Source organism: Chanodichthys erythropterus, chromosome 16, assembly GCF_024489055.1.
Source record: "Chanodichthys erythropterus isolate Z2021 chromosome 16, ASM2448905v1, whole genome shotgun sequence".
In the NCBI taxonomy this organism is placed as follows: domain Eukaryota; kingdom Metazoa; phylum Chordata; class Actinopteri; order Cypriniformes; family Xenocyprididae; genus Chanodichthys; species Chanodichthys erythropterus.
Window position 1 is genome coordinate 27,793,040 of NC_090236.1, and position 21,474 is coordinate 27,814,513.

General features: G+C 39.3%; 1 protein-coding gene across 4 annotated transcripts in view; it reads left to right on the top strand.

Moving 5' to 3' along the window:
• Positions 1–21,474, top strand: part of fndc3ba (fibronectin type III domain containing 3Ba) — a 158,531-nt gene that overhangs the window by 41,052 nt on the left and 96,005 nt on the right. For 2 of the 4 annotated variants that reach the window (XM_067362243.1, XM_067362246.1), the window contains exon 3: positions 1,294–1,369. In XM_067362243.1, the coding sequence (XP_067218344.1) occupies positions 1,294–1,369 (76 nt within the window). Of the gene's footprint in view, positions 1–1,293; positions 1,370–13,245; positions 13,295–13,561; positions 13,592–21,474 lie in introns of those variants that run through there. The other 2 variants (XM_067362245.1, XM_067362244.1) reach the window with 2 other exon arrangements.

Sequence of the window (21,474 nt, forward strand, 5' to 3'; positions counted from 1 at the left end):
AGGAACTTTGCAAAAATAAGTTCATTTCAAGTTCAAGAGCCATTTTCTGTGATTTTATGCAGTGCTTATGGAAAAGTTCACAGAGTTGAAAGTGAAAAGTTGATTAACTTTGTAGCTGCAGGTCAACCTAAATTAACCTAATTTCTTTCTCACTAATTCCTGATGTAAAACAAAGCCAGAAACATCCATTCTGAACCAGGTCAGTGTTTTAGTCTACGAGGAACCTTGTAGTCATCTTAAATTAGACATTCAAGGAGCGCAGTGAGCCTTCAGGCATGCTTCACATTTCCCTCACACATCTCTCTGTAGATCTGCGCTATCAGAGCGGATCAGTCTGTTCTGATCTCTTCTCCAGGTGCTGCAGATACAGCGCCCTGGCCGTGTTTCCTCCGGCCAGAGCGGAAAGAGAATCAGACCCTTGAGAGATAAGGAAAAGGGCGTCTGCAGCAGATAGTGAAGGTTAAGTGCTTTGGATTCAGCCATGTCCACGTTTTTCTGCATCACTAAAACGAAAAAAAAAGATGGCACAATGACGAAGTTGTCAGAATGTACCCAGCACCCTTGATTATTTATTACATTCGATCTCCCACATGATCCGATTTCAGCCTGATATGCAAAGGTGCGATGTTTGTGTAAGGTCGTGCCAGTGTTCATTTGCATTCTGGTGACGTTTCGCATCAGGAGAGTCCGTTATCTGCATTAGGTGTGTGCTGGGAAAGGGAGGGGGCTTGAACACAAGGTTTTCCTCTGGAAAGCCAGCTTGACTCTTCAGTGCATGCCGTCGTTCCCATAGCAACAGCAGCAGCAGCAGACAGTGTGTGTATGTGTGTGTGGAAGCAGGAAGTAGGTGCCCAGATCTCCAGGGCTAGAGCAGGGAGATGGGAGGTCCGCCTGACACTCTACCATCAGGGCTGTGAGGAAACTCAGGGCTCATGCGACATGGCGGGCCAACTTTTTCACATCTACAGGCACGTTTGCACTCTCAACAACCTGTGCGCTGATAACAGGATGGTAAGCAGCCTGGGGCAAAAGATGGCATGCCGACCGGACCGTTTCGAGGGGGTTTCACAACATCTGGTTGCGTCATATTTGCTTTCTTGGCAGTTGAGTTGACTGTAGTTCACTAAATGTTCCATGGATCATTTTAAAGTTATGGATTAATACATGTTAAGGATTTGCAACTTTTTTTTTTTTTCCTCCCTCTCTCTCTTGGATTGTGTTTGCGGACAAAACTTTGGCCTTGTGTCAGAAGTTTGGAGTTACACGCCTGTCTAATTTCCACTTGTTTCGCAGGTGATCCTTGTGCAAGTCAACCCTGGAGAGACCTTCACCATCAGAGCAGAGGATGGATCTCTGCAATGCATTCAAGGTATGTTGTGCTTCCTGTCTCATGCAGTCTGACTTGCAACAGGTTCCTCCATCCTGCCGTCTCTGGAGCTAGTTTCTAGAATTGTTCAGAGTTTGTATATATGTTATGCGTTCGAGGATGGTGCGAAATGTGGGATGGTGGCGTTGTTCCCTCTTGTTTCTGTTTGTGTGGTGCTGTTTTTCTAGCTAATCGAAACCATGACTGGTGTGTTATTGGATTTGGAGCTGGTGTAAACCGATGAGAGGCCGGGCGCAGGGCCATGACTGGCATGCTTCTGAGGATATAAAAGGCAGAGTATACAATGGCAGATTACAAAGCCTCTTTGTCTCATTACCCCACTTCTTTAACATCCAGTGTCTTTGTAGCTAATTAACGATGGACAAGATGGATTGTTTGCACACGCTGCGCTTGAGTTCTCTGAACAGCTGTGCAGATAAGGACCGCTCTCAGTGGGGAACATTAGTTTAAGAAGTTGCAGAACGTTCTTGTATGTTGCTGCCTTAAAATACCAGAAGGGGTTTTTGCAGTAAAATTTTCTCTTAAAAAGGCATGAATGAGCCCCATCAGTACGCCTGAAATATACCTTCTTTGATGCCAACATTTTGAAGTCATGATGATTTTTTTAATTAATAGGGCTGTAACTGTTCACAGAAGTCATGGTTCGGTACGTACCTCGGTTTTGGTGACACGGTTCGGTCCAATTTCGGTACAATATAAAAAAATGGTCACACTTTAGTTTAGGGTCCAATTGTCACTATTAACTATTAACTATGACTTTTGCCTCAATAAACTCCTAATTTCTGCTTATTAATAGTTAATAAAGAAGTTAAGTTTAGGTATTGGGTAGGATTATGGGATGTAGAATATGGTCATGCAGAATTAATATCTGCTTTATAAGTACTAATAAACAGCCAATATCCTAGTAATATATGCATGCCAATAAGCAACTAGTCAATAGTTAGAATTGGACCCTAAACTAAAGTGTTACCAGACAAAGTAACCAAATCCATAAACTATATTTAAACATTCAAAGCTTAAAGGGTTAGTTCACCCAAAAATGAAAATTATGTCATTAATGACTCACCCTCATGTCGTTCCAAACCCGTAAGACCTCCGTTCATCTTCGGAAAACAGTTTAAGATATTTTAGATTTAGTCCGAGAGCTTTCTGTCCCTCCATTGAAAATGTATGTACGGTAGACTGTCCATGTCCAGAAAGGTAATAAAAACATCATCAAAGTAGTCCATGTGACATCAGTGGGTTAGTTAGAATTTGTTGAAGCATCGAAAATACATTTTGGTCCAAAAATAACAAAAACTACGACTTTATTCAGCATTGTCTTCTCTTCCGGGTCTGTTGTCAATCCGCGTTCACAAATCCGCAGTGACGCTGCTAACGTAAGATGCTGCTGATGTGTTTACAGTCTGAGGGAGACGCACGCTGTAAACAAAACAACCTTCGCAAACATGTCTAAGGATTTCGACACAGAGGAAGACTTGCATTTTTTTGCTCAGCCATATTTATTTGAACCCGAATACACAGACGAAGAACTAAGAGCGATGGAAGAAACTCCTACACAGCAGCTGTCACAAGCAGCGTCACTGTGGAGTTGTGAACGCGGATTGACAACAGACCCGGAAGAGAAGACAATGCTGAATAAAGTCATAGTTTTTGTTATTTTTGGACCAAAATGTATTTTCGATGCTTCAAAAACTTCTAACTAACCCACTGATGTCACATAGACTACTTTGATGATGTTTTTATTACCTTTCTGGACATGGACAGTCTACCGTACCGTACATACACTTTCAATGGAGGGACAGAAAGCTCTCGGACTAAATCTAAAATATCTTAAACTGTGTTCCGAAGATGAACGGAGGTCTTATGGGTTTGGAACGACATGAGGGCGAGTCATTAATGACATAATTTTCATTTTTGGGTGAACTAACCCTTTAAGCCCAAACCTCCTATACTTGATTTTCCACGTTTCACACACAGTTGAGTGCACAAGCTTTTCTAAGTATTCTCCTTTGTACATGAGCGGACTTTGTTTTCAATCGCTCAAGTCATTCGTGTATGCACTGTTCTTCTTCTGCTGTTGGAGTATTTCTTGCTGGATTGGAGCGTGGATCGCCCGTGACTGACTGTATTCATCTTCTGATTGCATGCACCTAACTGTCCATACCATATGGTTCAAGTTGAATATGTGTACCATTACACCCCTAGTAATTAATTAATACTTTTATGCAGCATGGATGCATTAAGTTTATTATAAGTGACATAAGTAAAACATTTATAATGTTACAAAAGATTTCTATTTCAAATGCTGCTCTTTTGAACTTCATTAAAAAAAAGCAACACGATTTCCATAAAAATGTTAAGAAGCACAACTGTTTTCAACATTGATAATAATAAATGTTTCTTATTAGAAGAGTTTCTTATATAGAAGAGTTTAAGATTCAGCCATGCCAACAGACTTTTGCGCGTATGATTATTGCTTTTATTTTATTTAGTTCAGACATTGGCAAGTTAGTTTGTTTTTGTTTTGGACTACTAAAATATTTTCAGAAGAAGCCATAACATCAATCATGAGGTATCGTGGCACCAAGAAATGCACAGAAATCCATTCCGGATATTCAGTTAAACCTGAGAACTTGCCCACTCTGACTTTTAACAGGCAAAATCACAGTCCTATAAGAAAACACGGTCACTTAAGATAACATAACATCGATTTCCTTGCTCAGAAGTGATCTTCAATTTATGGAGGCATAGATGAGTGGAGAACATGGTGGATGGGCTGTTGTCTGGCACAATGTTGTGATAAGGGGCAGAAACCGGGCTCTGCAGGGCTTGGCAGCAACATGTGTTGACACAAGAATAAAACAACAGGTCGCAGGCTGTAGCACTGGTCCTGCTCACTTCCACAACGTGCCTTTTGTATGTTTATCATCTTTAGGTCTTCACCTGTGATTCCCTAATAGCTCTTTCTTGTGGCATCAATGCATTAACTTTCATCCATTGTATTCTCAGCCAGATTGAGTGTACCTGTTGCTGCATTTTTGTCAAACCAGTTCCTCCTTTAAGAACAGCATCAATGCTGTAATTAATGACTGTATTTGGCTTTAACCTCTCCCTGTGAGAGGTTAAAAACAAGAAGGAAGTACTTAGGTCAAGCCTTTCAGGTCGTGCCATTGTGTTGGACAGAAGCACACAAGCACATCCGACGCTTAGTGAAAAGGCTCGGCTTATGGCATCTCGACGTTGAAAAAAGAGCGATGAAAAGCAACCCAGCGAAACAAGAAGGACAAGGTGTGGTGCATGGAGGAGAGGGGCATTTCAAATGCACATGTTTACAGAAAAGGTCACTGGGTTTAATTAGAAGTGTCGACTGAAGCAAAGGCTCTGAAGTAGCTGCTTTTTACAGAGAGGCTTCTTTGTCATTATGCAAACCTCAGAGCAGAAACCTAGATTTAGGATTTTATATAAAGTAACCACTGTTTAGCCCGTGGACCGCTGGCAACAAAGAACGCACAGAGAAAACGTTTGGAAAAGCTTGGGCCAAAATCGTATTTGGAGTCAAAAGGTTTAATTTAAAGGGATAGTTCACCCAAAAATCATGATCATTCTGGCATCATTTACTCATCCTCATGTTGTTCTACACCTTTACGACTTTCTTCAGCGTCACACAAAAGAAGAATTTAAGAAACATTTTAACTGAATTTGTCCAAATTATGAAAGTCAGCGTGGTCCAAAAAACAGCAACATTGGTACCCATTGACTGTTATTGTACAGAAGAAAAAAAAACGCTATTTTTCAAAATATCATCTTTTGTGTGGTACATAACGGTTGGTAAATAAGTGAATTTACATTTTTGAGTGAACTGTCTTTTTAAATATGAAAGTTTGTGTCTTCATCATGTAATTTGACTATAGGCCTCTGAAATAATTGAAGAGGAGGCTGTTGGGTAAGAATTTTATAATTAAGGATTCTCTGTTCTTATTGGTCGTTTTCCATCCTCCTCTTTCGCTGCACATTTTCCTCGCTTCCTACATGAAGATCCCACTCACCTCTATTTTTGACTCACTTAGATGAATGTTGTGCTTTTATTTTTAGTATGTTAAGCCTCAACTTTTAACCCTTTGCCTGCCAGGTGCCATTGTTGGTCTTGCAAGCGCTAGTGTCTTTAAGTTTTTTGGCTGAGTGGCAGGTCATTATGGCGCTCTGAGCCCTGTGTTTACTGGAGTTCCAACCCGCTCCTATCGCTGCTAATTAGAGTGGAAGAGGTTGAACTGTAATCTTTGTCTTGTTTAAACAGGGTGACCTTTTTCTTTTTCCAAGGGACCGCTTAACAACTTGCTGTACTTTCTCGGCAGTAAGGCCGCTTCGTGCTGCTTTCCCACACTTTTGAAAATGGAGGGCAATCCTGCTGTTTGAGTTCAGTCTGTCCTCAGTTGGTCGTTGTCTGTTTTGTGTTTCTGTGTTTGCACCCCCCCCCCCCCCCTTTTTTTTCTTTCTTTTTTTTTAATTCCTAGGTCAGGGCAGTGTGTTATCTCCAGCATTTCCTCACTGCGGAAGAGCTCAGTTGTGTTTTGACTAACTTAGCAGAGATATGTGGTGTTTATGAATGGCTTGTGTGCTGTGAGCAGGTTAAGTGAGAGTTTTGGGGTTAACTGGAGACACTGGTTCCATTTGAAGGCGTGATCCATCCATTTGCGAACATTTCCCGTTTGTCATTTATTCAAGGACCAGGGGTCTCATTTATAAAACTGTGCGTAGGATCCCTACTAAAAAAGCTAGATTCTGCGTACGCACAAAAAAAGTCAGATTTATAAAACCATGCGTACGCCAGAACCTGCGCACAAATCCCTTTATAAATCCCAGTCAGCAGAAGATTGTGCGTACGTCCATCTCCACCCTGTCTCCTCCCCGACATCACCATATATGGAGCTTATGATGCCTAGTTTTACTATGCATAACCTCATCTGCATATCATTTGCATACATATTCCCATCCACGTGACACCACGGTTAACACCGTCAAAGGTACAAGACATTGGAAAATATTAGATATGGACTATAAATGCCATTTGTGCCACACATTATATTGATAAAGATCATCCAATATCCTCTTTATGTTTTAGAATAAATATATCAAAATATCCATAAAAACAAAATTGTATAAAATACTTCAGATAAAGGTTTTAGAATAGAGTTGATTCATTCATTTCCACTGGCCAGATAGTATTTTAACAGTTTTAAACAACTCAAATTTATGCAGTTTTGCTGATAAGGTGAACATATCTTTTAGTAAGTTCATAGGCTATTTTTAGTGGAAACAGATCGGACTACTTATTTATTGCAGTGTAAGTACAATTGTCTGACTCGGCGCGTCACTGACAAAGTATTTTAAAAAGAAAACATGCAAATCTTACCGTTTTCCTCAAATTATATCCTTCAAATACAGTGGTAACTGTTTGAAGATCCTTCACACGACATCAACACCTTCTGCAGCTGCGGTTATACAGTAAGATATTATCATTGGACCTATTCAAACTGGACAACGGACCGTTTGACCACCGAATCCAGCAGTGTCTTCCATAATATCTAAGTTAAGTGTGCATCACTGATCATCATTCTTGGAAAAATATTTTGTCATAACATCTGCAGTTTAGTTTAAAGAGGAATTATTGTGCTCCCAGCGCTCCTCGCTGTCATTAAAACATCGTGTCACTGGAAAAGTGATCGAAAGTAGCACATCTACTATCTCAATTCATATCACTTTTTTTTTCTCCAGAATGTGCGTACGCACGGCTCAAAGTTTGCTTAAAAGTGCGCACATTCTCCTGTCAAGTTTGTTTTTATAGACCACAACCTTTGCGTGGGAACTGCTTTATAAATGACCCCAGGCCTGATCAGCAAGCCACTTTTATGCTTTTGGACGGACATTAACTATTTTGATTTAAATTTCTTTCTTTCCTCAGTATCTGCTGATAAGGCACTAACTGTTTGGGTATTTAAGAGCAGTTGAACTGTCTATATGCATTAAAAAAAACAATAATGCATGTAATGCATTCTTTAATGTGACACATTTCTGAGTTAAACAGGATATTCAATGAGAACAAATGTAGGGTGGTGCTAGATTTTATCGAATTGGATGGTAAAAAGTGGGTGTTAACATGCCAGGATACCAGGTTAACATTCTCTAATAGCCTGTGTGGTCTTGGTGACATCATCAGAAAAGGAAAACTGTTTCCTAGATGTAGAAAGTTGTACATATTGTTTGCATGTGAAGTTGACAAGCCAGTTGTTTACTTGTCATTTTGGTTGTTGGCGCCAGAAGAGTTAGTGGTGTCTTTCACTTAGGTAGAAATATTGACATAATCTAGTCATTTAAGCCCCAAAACTTGTTACTTGATGAAAATGTGAAAATGAAAGTTGCAATATATGCTGATTTGTATTTTGATCATGCTGCACCAAAAAGTTCACATTTTTCAATGAAATATAGGAAAGTTTCATTTTTTTTTTTTATGTATAGCTCAACGAAACAAACTTTTCTATAACCTGCTCACTAGTGCCCCAAATGTGTTTTCCATATTATTGTACATGGGACAAATTTACATGCTTATAATGCACAGTGATAGTAAATTGGGGACATAATGAATCTCATTAAATATGAACATAAAATCACTAGTTTACATTGAGTTTGCAGTGCTTCCTTGGTAGTGTGCTACCAAGTTGAATTAAGGTTTCACAGTTGAATAAGCTTGTAAGTCCTATTCAGTCCAACTTGATGAAATTACATAAAAAGACATAAAAAGTATCTGTGTCTGTTCTCTGAGTGTTTGTGTAATTAAATGTGTTTTATTGTTTCTGCTCTGAGGAGCCACGGAGAAATGCTTCTCTGGTGTAATTACAGCTTTTGCTGAGAGCACATTATTCTCATCTGCACACCGTAATTTAGCAATGATGCACAGCAAAAGCCTTGTAGTCAGCAAGCGCTAAATCTGATTTTCTGCACAACATGCACCAAAAAGATTTCATTTATGCCACTGAAAGCATATCGAAATTAAACATGCTGAATGAATTTATCAGGAGACCATGGGAGTCAATATTGTCCAGAAAAAAGAAAAACAAAAATGAGCAAGAAAGATATATTGCGTTCTCCGACCGAAAGAGGACAAAAGTGTTCTTGTCCTTCCCATCGGACTGTATCTACAGTGACTGAAGGTCATTAGCTATCTTTAGAAAAGCCCCATGAATGGCTATTGTGGCATGAAGTGAGTGACTTTCTCAGCTTACCATACTCCCACAAAGCACCGAGACAGAGAGGCGGACATTTCATGCCACAGGCTCCACTGAGTAGGAATGGACTCAAATACCTGGGTAACAGCAATGTGCTTGGTTGATTTACAGTGTCTGTTGAGTACTCAAGTAGTAGAAATTTGTAAAATACACATCCCTTTAGGTCTCGGCCTTGTGCTCGTCTAAAGACACACATCCCATATGAGCAATCACTGTTCACGCATACTTTACCAACTGCAGTCATTTCATAACTGATTAATGATCTTCCTTGTCATAAGTCCATGTGCTTATAATTGCACTCTGCTAAAACAAATCAGAGGGTAACAGGCAGATACAATACAGAATCCATACTTGTAGCCCCGAAGCCAGCTTTCTTGTCTCCTGCAGAGGTTTTTACAGAGGTGAAAGTGTGTTACAGTTTCTCCCTTAGGGTTTATTTATCTATGTCCACAAAGCAGCTGGGTTTCTATTTATGTTTGGGAGCCACGTCGCCTGAGAGACCAATCTAGTGTTAGATAATAGGTCAGCTGGAGAAGACACTCAGGTGATGTGCAATAGCATGTGTTGAAGTATAACTCTGAAGGAACCCAGAAGAAGAGTCAATTCTGATTATTAAAAGGAATAATCCAGGTTTGGTTAAAAGGATGTGTATATATGAATTTTCTGAGCTGTGAAGTTGTATGAAAACAAATGTATATTTATTAACAATATATATTATATTGTTCAGTTTACTTCCATTTTAAGCATGTTACTGTAACTGCATCTTAGAAAAGTACTAAGGGACAAGTTGAACCCAGAACAATCCTTTTAAAGCAGATGGAAGCAAGTCAATTAGTAAGCATTTTTTCAAAGGCATCTTATAGTATACTTATAGGTTACTAAAGGGTGAATCCCCTCTGGAGCAACCTGGATTAAGTGCTTTGCTCAAGGGCACAATGATGATCGCTCCTTGTGGATATCGAACCAGCTGCCTTTTAGTTACCAGCCCTGAGCTTTTGAATAGTTTTAAAAAGCACATTTAAAAACATTAAAAGCACTTGAGGTGCTCATTTCAGTCGGAGCTGTGAAATATGTGGATGTTTGTTTTTCAGAAAGCAAAGAAGAATGTGCATATTTGTCAGAATGTGTGAGTTTGCTTTGCTGGATAGTGACCACCAGAGCTCCACCAGAGCCCCGAGACCTAGAGTATATGCACAATTCAATAACAAAAAAAATTCTACATTTACATTTTAACATTGTTCATGTATTATGAATGAACATAAATTAACAATAGTATATTTTTAAATTTAGCATTGACTTATTATAATAAATAATCTAAAGTAGTTGCTAATTGTTATTTCATGATGTTTTGTTAAGTTTTCAATCCTAGAAAGATACAGAGATATGCCTCCTGGTCTGGAAGGTGCACAAGGTCATGTTTGTCATCTGAAGAGCATGATCTCATATCTTATATTCCTTGGCCTGTTAAAGATCCAGAATAAACACTGACACACACTTGGAACGTGTATCTTCTCATTTTTTTCTAATTTTCTAATTTGTAATTTCTAAGCAAAAAGGTCTGTGGGACTCAGTGGTGGCTCATGGAGAAAAGCAGATTCCCTGAGAAAGATCAAGGGCAGGGCGAATTGAGAGAATTCCTCCTGTCTACTGGCCCAAGCTCAAGCGAGGAGAACAGTGAGGGGTGAGAGGGTTCATTTGGACAGGGCCCGGTGATTGTGGCCATAGAGGCACGGCCCGAGACGATTTGCCCGGCTTATTCCAGATGTGCCTCACAGGCTTGGCAGAAGATTAAAGCTCTGCTGCCCATTCCTCAGACACACCCTCTCAGAGCTGAGCGAGCGAGAGAGAAGGGAGAGAGTGTGAACACATCAGGTCCATGGCCTCTTTAGATCATTGCAGTTTCAGCACAATGTAACCTTAAAATGTTCCTTGCAGATCATTCCAGTATCATAACCAAATATTGGAGTACAGGAGTCCAGGACCAAACCCTACATGGAAACTAGATTTCATCAGGAAAGAATGTGAGGTCTAGTGAGTTTTTAGCTGTACATTTCGGTATGCCATCCGGGTAGTTGGTGTGATGAGGATCAGAATGCAAGAAGGAAGGATTGCACATCTGGAAGTGCCTTCCTTTGCTTGTGACCTGAACTTTTAGGTCCTTTCAGAAAGGTCCATTTGGTGGGTTGGAGTTTGTAAGATTCTTTTGAGAGAGTAGAAAAAAGCTGTTGTGTGTGTGTGTGTGTGTGTGTGTGTGTGTGTGTGTGTGTGTGTGTGTGTGTGTGTGTATATCTGATAAATTTCATATGTGCAGTAGGTCTGGTTACCTCAATTATTTTGTGGTGTTATTTTTTTTTCACATTTAACAGTATGCTTGTTATTAAAGGATTAGTCCACTTTTAAATAAGCCTTTCCTGATAATTTGATCACCCCCATGTCATCCAAGATGTCCATGTCTTTCTTTTTTCAGTAGAAAAGAAATTAAAGTTTTTGATGAAAACATTACAGGATTATTCTCCTTTATAGTAGACTTCAATGGACTTCAACAGTTGAAGGTCATAATTAGTTTCACTGCAGATGTTCAAATTGTTTAACACGATCCCAGATGAGAAATAAGGGTCTTATCTAGAGAAACCATCACTAATTTTCTGAAAAAAAAAAAAAAAAAAGAGTATTACTGCCCTCCACAGGTCAAAGTTTGAACTAATTGTTATATACTATTGAACTAGCATATTGCATATAAAAATTAGTTCAAACTTTGACCTGTGGAGGGCAGTAATACACTTAGCAGTGTTTACACTGCTGAAATTCAAATAGAGGAGAAGAAGAGAGCTAGTTCAAGATGAGCATTTCTGGTTAAAACTTATATAATTTAAAAAAAATTTTTAGAAAATGAGCGATGGTTTCTCTAGATAAGACCCTTATTTCTCATCTGGGATCGTGTTGAACAATTTGAAGCTGCAGTGAAACGAATTTTGACCTTCAACTGTTTGGTGCCCATTGAAGTCTACTATATGGAGAAAAATCCTGGAATGCTTTCATCAAAAACTTTAATTTCTTTTTGACTGAAGAAAGAAAGACATGGACATCTTGGATGACATGGGTGTGAGTAAATTATCAGGAAAAGTTTATTTAAAACTGGACTAATCCTTTAAGGGGGCTTTCACACCTGCCTCATTTAGTTCGGTTGAATCGCACTAGAGCTCGTTATCCCCTTTGGTGCGGTTTGTTTGGGCAGGTGTGAAAGCAGCAATCGCACTCGGGTGCGCACCAAAAGAAGACGAAACAAGCGTACCGTGACCTCCTTGAAGAGGTGGTCTCCGTACGCTTTCAAATTAACTCTGGAGCGGTTCGCTTGAGATGTGAAACCAATCCGACCCAACGGACCAACGAACCAAGCAAAATCATAATTCTTAACGTGAAATGTGCTATATGAAAAGCAATAGTGTCTGATTCTGTGAGTGAGCACATTAATTACCATAGTTGAAAACCAAAGAGCGCCTCTATGTTGTGTAATTGCACTTCTCCGTGCGAGAATGCTGACGCGACGAAGCCTTGATTCCCGCTCTGCATCATAATAACATTCATATATGGTCTCTCGACACACTGACAACAGTTCACCTACTAGACAGCGCTGGGAGATCCAGAGAGAGAGAGAGGGCGTTTGAATTTGCCACAGCATTAATATTAATGTAGTATATAATTTAACAGCGGGAATGACGGTTACATTCATATAGTGTCTGCGTGTGTCTCGACTTTTCAAATAAAGCCACAGTAAGCTCATGGAGCGAACATGTCAATCATTATTTTGATGGATGACGCAGAGAAAACTCTGACCAATAAGAGGACCGTTGTACTCGCATGTGACTTGCATAAACGCATTTTGGTATGCTTTGAAATGTTGCCATGTGAAAGCGAACTGAACCAAGAAGAAAATGCAACATTGTAACAAATTTAGTCCTTGTTTCGGAAACAAAACAAATGATCCATAGTTGTGAAAACAATTAATTATTGGCCTGATGCACTTTTTTTGTAGTTCACATTTGTCATTGGATGTCAGAGGGAGTTGCAGCAACAGTGAATTTTTTCAACTTGTGGTCATGTGACACGGCATCATTTGCACAAACCCTTGTGTTTTTCTTTGATGCATCATTCTTATTGGAATCATGTTTAGGTGGTGTGCTCTGACACCCAGTGTAGTTCAGTCCAGGTTTCCAATGAAGGCTTAGTCAGGATTAGTCATATTTGAACATGATTTTGGAAGTCAAATGGCTGAGACGGTGCATCTTTTCTTACTCATTTTCTCCTTCTCAGGATCTTGACATCTGTCTAAAAGTTTTAGGAGGCCAGATGTGACTCTACCAAGAAAGATTGCTAATGTTCCTCTGAAATAATAGGGGTTTTCAACCAAACTGGGTTGGCTGTTCTCAAATCTCAAACTGAACTGAACTTCTCGAGTCTGTCAGCAACTCTGTCTACCAGCTATACGCCCCACCTTTTCCTCAGCTCTCTCCTCCCCTCGGCTTCCCCTCAGCCAGACGCTTGCGTCCCGTCTTCTGTTTTTAATCTCTCCTCACGCCTTTCTGCATTCTCGCTGTCTCACTGGGAGTCTAGTCCTCCTTCTACAGTAATATTCTTTGCTCACTCATCTCTCTCTCTCTCTCCCTCTCTCTCCGTAGGCAGTCTGCTCCAGACAGCTTGAGTGCGACCTGGCAGAAGTTTTGTTTCCTGCTGACGTGGCTCTGCTATATCAGGGCTGCTGAAATCCCTCTCTCTCTCTACCTCCCTCTATCTCCTTTACTTCCTGCTTCAGTGGTTGGTAGTCTGTACTTTACTCTCACAAAAAAAAGTTCCACAGGCCTTTAATACTGATCGGTTTGCTTTCATTTGGATCTTGTTCGTTCCTCCTTGGTGGCATAGATGAGTTGAGTATGGATTGTGTGGTGCTGTGGCATGTCTGTCCTCCTCTGCTCCAGCTGAGGAGTCTGTGGTCTGTGCCGGAGCCAACGATATACACGGCTCTCCGAAACATTCCGCTGATGTGGAGACTTCTGTGTGGAAACAGGCAGTTTAAAGGGATAGTTCACTCAAAAAATGAAAATTCTCACATAAACTCACTCTTTTTTTTTTTTTTTTTTTTTTTTTTTTTTCACAAATTGAGCACTGCATGACTTATGTTGGGGATGCGCAATGTGTATGGTGAAATATCAGTTATTTTCTGATATTACAATATTTGTTTTTATAATTATCAGTATCTGTGAATATTGGATCTTTAGGTGCGAAAGGAAGGAGGAACCTTTTAGCTCCTAGAACTATTGTCTGAAGTATCCAGATTTTGCTGTGTTCGCACCGCAGGATCTAGGAACAATTTTAGTTCTAGGAACTCCTTTTGGGGGAACTAAATTAGCTCCTACTTCAGAGTAGGGTCTAAACCAGCACTATAGGAACTATCAGTGATGTATGGCACCCGGCGTTTTTAAAAGCATATTTGCTTCACGAATGTGGAAAACGGCGATGACAGCATTTACCTGTTGTCTGCTGGGCTGTTTACTTTTCTCTGCCTTGATTAATATGTAATACTGAAAATTGTCATAGGATATTTAGTTTCTTAGCCCCACTTTTTGCTCTTTCAGTCATGTAAATTATAAGTTTACATTCCATCTTCGTTATCATGAAACCCATGACACAACCAACACATCTCCGATCAAGGAGTCCTCCATCTACCGGTTTTTAGCATTTGTAAATGCTGCGCTTAAAGACACCGCTGTCGGCCAATTTAAAGTTCCTATTCCCAGTGCAAATGCAACCAGAAACATGGCCCTGGGGAGAAATTAGTTCTCTGAACTATCTTAGTGGCTAGTTCCTATAACTATTTGGTGCAAAAGCCTGTTTTATCTGTGCTTTGTCATCTATTTTTACATTTAGATTACATTTGCTGTCATCTAATACTCACTTAAAGATAATCTTTAAAAACACTATTGAGTGTCTATAACTAACTCATGAGTCATCATGATGTATTAAATATAAGGCATATCTACCTTCCTTGAACATACACGTCACTAAACAACAGATAACGGTGCGCTTGTTCATTTGCATTGAAGCAAAAAAAACATAATGTGGCGATACATTTGGTTAACAGAAAAGACATTATTTTCCTATCCTACAATTTTAGCAGACCCTGGCTTATCCTGAGACCACAGTTTGTTTGTTTTTTTATGTGTGGTGTTTGTTCTTTGTAGGGAGCAGGGGCGAAAGTACCATTTTTCAGAAAATCGTAATTTTAAAAGATAATGTTTTAACAGAGAGATATGTTTGCTGTGGTCAATAACTCACAAGTGTGGTATATCAATACCAGGTGGTATTTTGTACAAATGTAGAACGATTTCAGTATAATTTTACACTTAATTTAAATTTTTTTTATAGTTGAACATACGTTGCACATTGTTGGGACGAAAGTAACACAGATGGGTCAAAAGTAACACAACAATACAAGCTAGATTTTTTTGTTTTACTCTTGTTTTTATTAAATATACCTGACTATGACCTTGTTAATATGTAACTGCAAATATATTTTGTCCTTTATATTTGAACATGTACATTTACAAAAAAACATGTACACTTTTCTACATTGATCCATCCACCTACAATTTTTTTATGAAAAGGATTAGGATGAAAGAGGAAGTGGAGAGATGGCTTGATGATAGGATTTTGTTTGAATAAGAAATAAATTATGAATATATATTATGAATTATGAATATATAGTTAATCTGGTTGTTTTTTTGGCTGGTAGAAGTCCTGAATGGCTGGTAAATTCAAAATTTAGTAGCCAAATTGGCCGGTGAGTGAAAAAGTTCATTTCAAACCCTGTCTACATTGTAATGTTGTGGTGCCTAAATTCACTTGTAGCATTTAAATCAGTTGATTTGAGTTTTATTTTTAATAATTGCATTTTTTTAATTTAATTTTTAATTTAAATATTGGCCATTTAGCTGCTTTATTGTGAAAATAATTGTTATGGGTATTGGCCATAAAATGTGCATTTTAAATGATGCCATTCATTGTAGCATCTCAATCAATTGATTTTTTATCTTTTTATTTTAAAATTATTATAAAACAAAACTCTAGAGCAAATACTAATGGCTAGTAATGGCATATTTAGGTGAACTATCCCTTTAAGCAGCTTCATAGGCTCCCACCTCCCACCTTGCGGATATGGTAAAAGAGGACGAGAGCTCAGCAGGAGCTTTTCCTCTAGGTCTTGTAGGACTTCCTCTTGTAGGTCTTCAGCTAAGGGTAATCTGCGGTTTGTGTGTGGAACATTGTTATCTCCTTGCATCCTCCTTAGCGTGTGTTTACACGCTTCACACTGTTCCAGTGTGTCTGTGGCTGAGCACTTAATATGAACCTCTGTTGTCTATCGAAGAGTGAAATGTCTTTTATGTGTCTCATTTCAACACATACCTTATGCTAGTTTCAAAATACTGTTGCATTCAATGAGGCCAAAAGCACATAAAACAGAAGAGGATGCCCGAGGCATAGCACACACCATGTTCATATGCAGCCTCCCCCCTTGAAAGTTCCCCTCTAATCGTTCTCTATGAGCCACAGGCTCCAACCTAACGGTTCCTCTCATGTTAATGGAATCCATTAACTTGGTTGCTGTGGAGTCAGTAACATCCTCATAACCAGTGTGTTTGTGCATACGTGTCTTGTGTTAAAGAAGTGACTGTTTTAAGTCTCACAAAAATAAGTGGAATATAAGAGTAGGCGTCAGGTATCAGGTGTTTTTTGCTATGTAAAATAAGTTTTAAACCCTAGCGAACTGCAGTCACTGTCAGCTATACCTTCTATCACAGCATGCTAACTGAAATGGAACCTCAGAATCCCAGAATGTATCGCGACAATGACTGAATTGAAACTTTCTACATGTGCTCCACAAAAATAGTGCTCGAAATGAGATGTAAATAAGAAGCTAACACAATTGAGTCACGTTTTTGATTCCAGAGTCTGACTCATGCTTCTAAGATAATAATTTGATATTCTAACAAGCTTAAAACATAGTAAAAAAAAAACACCTACAGGTGCTGTTCATATAATTAGAATATCATCAAAAAGTTGATTTATTTCACTAAATCCATTCAAAAAGTGAAACTTATATTAAACGTATATTTTATTCATTCATTACACACAGACTAATATATTTCAAATGTTTATTTCTTTTAATTTTGATGATTATAACTGACAACTAAGGAAAATCCCAAATTCAGTATCTCAGAAAATTAGAATATTACTTAAGACCAATACAAAGAAAGGAGTTTTAGAAATCTTGGCCAACTGAAAAGTATGAGCATGTACAGCACTCAATACTTAGTTGGGGCTCCTTTTGCCTGAATTACTGCAGCGATGCGGCATGGCATGGAGTCGATCAGTCTGTGGCACTGCTAAGGTGTTATGAGAGCCCAGGTTGCTCTGATAGTGGACTTCAGCTCTTTTGCATTGTTGGGTCTGGCATATCGCATCTTCCTCTTCACAATACCCCATAGATTTTCTATGGGGTTAAGGTCAGGTGAGTTTGCTGGCCAATTAAGAACAGGGATACCATGGTCCTTAAACCAGGTACTGGTAGCTTTGGCACTGTGTTCAGGTGGCAAGTCCTGTTGGAAATGAAATCTGCATCTCCATAAAGTTGGTCAGCAGCAAGAAGCATGAAGTGCTCTAAAACTTCCTGGTATACGGCTGCGTTGACCTTGGACCTCAGAAAACACAGTGGATCAACACCAGCAGATGACATGGCACCCCAAACCATCACTGACTGTGGAAACTTTACACTGGACCTCAAGCAATGTGGATTGTGTGCCTCTCCTCTCTTCCTCCAGACTCTGGGACCCTGATTTCCAAAGGAAATGCAAAATTGACTTTCATCAGATAACATAACTTTGGACCACTCAGCAGCAGTCCAGTCTTTAGCCGAGGCGAGACGCTTCTGACACTGTCTGTTGTTCAAGAGTGGCTTGACACAAGGAATGCGACAGCTGAAACCCATATATTGCATACGTCTGTGCGTAGTGGTTCTTGAAGCACTGACTCCAGCTGCAGTCCACTCTTTGTGAATCTCCCCCACATTTTTGAATGGGTTTTGTTTCACAATTCTCTCCAGGGTGCGGTTATCCCTATTGCTTGTACATTATTATTTTTTTTACCACATCTTTTCCTTCCCTTCGCCTCTCTATTAATGTGCTTGGACACAGAGCTCTGTGAACAGCCAGCCTCTTTTGCAATGACCTTTTGTGTCTTGCCCTCCTTTTGCAAGGTTTCAATGGTCGTCTTTTGGACAACTGTCAAGTCAGCAGTCTTCCCCATGATTGTGTAGCCTACAGAACTAGACTGAGAGACCATTTAAAGGCCTTTGCAGGTGTTTTGAGATAATTAGCTGAGTGTGGCACCAGGTGCCTTCAATATTGAACCTTTTCACAATATTCTAATTTTCTGAGATAATTATAACTGACAACTAAGGGAAATCCCAAATTCATTATCAAAATTAAAAGAAATAAACATTTTAAATATATCAGTCTATGTGTAATGAATGAATATAATATACAAGTTTCACTTTTTGAATGGAATTAGTGAAATAAATCAACTTTTTGATGATGACCAGCACATGTATATTGAAATATTCAGTTTTTCATAATATGGTACTGTTTTTGATACTTTTCAGTTTAATAGTGTAGTATGGTCACTACACAGATTGAATGTTCTAGCAAGCTCTGCTTCGCTAAAGGGTTTGTTTCTTTTTATCTGGTTCTTTTGACTGGAGATAGCAGATTAGGCAGAAGAATGCGAGGCCTGAGTCTGATAGCACTGTGAGGGACTGTGAATTTCAGCTATGGGAAGCATGGGCTTATCCTCACTCTTAAGCCTGGGAGGCATTCAGGCATTCTTTCCCTTGTCCTTTCAGAGAAAGTTCAGCTAGACTTTGAGCCTAATGAGGCCAGGCTCAGGATAGATAGGCTGCACATACGTTTGGTCTTTTGAGTCTGCAGCGCTTTGAACTGCAGTGTGCTAGCATGGTGATCTGTCCAAAATTTGTTTGATGAATGTTGGTTTGTGTTATTTACTGTCAGTCATAATATTTCCATTTATTTTTGTTTGTGTTCCATTAACTCCATTAGATTAGTCCGCCATGAGTCTGCCCTAAATTGAGATTAATTTAGCATCCACCATCACAAGCCTGTCAATCAGGCATCTTTCATACCAGTGTCAAGAAAGCATATGTTTTTTTTTTTTTCTCATGTCTTTCTCCTTCTTTCTCACACACTTACACATACATACTCATATACTCCACCATTTTCTTCCATTTTCTTGTAGAAGCTTGAATTCTTTTTTAGGTGCTCAAGAACGGCTGGATAGAGCTCCTGGCTTGATTCTTTGCTGTTCGCTTACAAATGTCTGGGTTCATAGAGCTGGCGGGGCTTGGCTGTTGTAAAAGACTGAGTGAGGTGAAGGTGCTGTGGGGGAAACCGAGCTGGATGCTTGACTCTCTGAGATTTGAAGGATAAGGAGCTTGTGTGAGTTTCCACAACAGCCCTTCGCCAGACATGCATCCCTGGGTCTGAACCGCTTTACACATGGTGAGAAGAGAATAAAGGAGGGAAGATGAAGGAAGCGATAGCCACAGAGCCACATGGTGCTCATATATTCCAGCAGAAATCTAGCATTCTGATCCAAGGGGCCGGACTCGTCAGCACTTTGCAGTACTTATGAAAACTAAGCTCCCATCAGCCAGTCATTCAACTGAGATGAAAATATCTATCTAGAACAGTGTTACTGTTACAATATGCAATGCCTTCAGATAGCGTGAGGAGCGGTATTTCTTTGAAGGGATCTAGGGAGAGCTGTGCAGGTTTAATGCATATATTGTAGTAGTTGGAAGAGGTAAACAGTTTTATTTTGGACTCCACTGACTTTAATTGCACGGACAAACTTTTTTCAAAATATCATTATTATGTTCTGCAAAAGAAAGTAAGATAGAGAATATCAAAAGCTTGGGATCAGTATTTTTTTTTTTTTTTTTTTAAGTGATGAATAATTTAGTTCAGAACGGATGCATTAAATTGTGCAAAATGTGACAGTAGAAACATTTACAATGTTACAAAAGATTTATATTAGAATGCTGTTCTTTTGAACTTTCTATTCATCAGAGAGTCTTGGAAAAAAAGTATCACATTTTCCACAAAAACATTAAGAAGCGCAACTATTTTCAACATTAATAGCAATAAGAAATGTGTCTTGAGCAGCAAATCAGCATATTAGACTGATTTCTGAAGGTTTGTGAAGGCTGGAGTAATGATGAATGAAGCTGAAGATTCAGCTTTACCATCACAGGAATAAATTACATTAAATATTATATTAAATAGTTTTAATTAGCCTTCTTTCAAAAACAACAAATCTTAACGAACTCAAACTTTTGAGAAATTTTAAAGTTTGAGTCAAGCCCTCCAGCACAAACAGCAAGTCAAATAGCCTATACTTACCTTTATCTTACTCAAGGATTATATATGGAAGTGCAACATTCTTTTGGTGTTTTTGTTTTACTGAGAGAGGGAGAGTGAAATCAACGCAGGCTGTATTCAAACCCACAGCTCCTGCATTATCACCACAGATTAAGCAAATGTGCTAATCGTTAGGCCATGGCTTGAAAATAAGAATTTGAAAATGCATTCAAAGCAGAAATCCACTGGTCCACTGCCATTCTGGCTTTGTTTCAGCATCAGACACAGTTCTCTGGCTGCAAGAGCACTTGAGATTGTTTTCAATATTGGCTACATTTTTAAAGGCCAGTTCTCAAGGCCAAAATTGACAAAAAACCTTCCTGGACACCGTAGTTCTGTTTTGTTTACAGGATATTGGGGGAGGAACAGTATCCAGGGGAACTAATGAGGAGAAGTGTGAGAGCGGACTATTTTCAGAGAGCTTATCTGAAGGGCAAAGCAGGACATGGTGTAGTCTCAACCCCTGCATTCCTGTCACATGATCTCAGGCCGCGTCCTCACCCTCTAAACACCCAGCATTACTGAAGACATGGAGAGGATGCAGCTTATGTGTGTGTGATATTTAAACGTCATCACTGGCTCCAGGTGTGTAACTGGGGTGATGAATGTGAGACTGCTGCAGTAAACACAGCTGTTGAAACATACAGTGCTAGCTGCCCTTCCCTTCCCATAGTCCAGTTCTTGCTATCCCGACATAGACCTTTATAAGGCTAGTTTATAGTGCTTCGCCTGACCCATTTGTGCAGACACTAGGATTGGGAATTGTTACCCTTTCAGGCTCAATGATTCTGGTTTCTTAGTGATTCCCTTAATAGTTCTTTTATTGATTAATTGAGGGAGAATAGAAAATAATTTGAAAGTAATTCAGATTGCATTTATTGATCTTTAGCAGCAGTTTTCAAAACATAAGTGCCGTCATTAATCATGATTACAGATTAAAGTGACACTCAATCCCATCTGGGCTTCATCTGCAAGCAGCAGTAAATCAGTTGATCACAATGCATCCTTTAGCTTGATGCAGGTTTTACAGGTATTAAACGTTCACTTTTCGGGTACGTTTAACCGATAACAATGTACTAAAAATGGAAAAGTTTTTCCTTTTGCGTTTTTCATACAGAAAACAATGTTGTCAAAACGTTCTCCAGTCACACAGTTCTGTGAAAATGACTAAAAATGCTGAATTATACTTCCAGGCCAGTAGTTGGCGCCTATAGACTATAGTACGCATGCGCATTCTGTCACCATTTTCACAAATTCA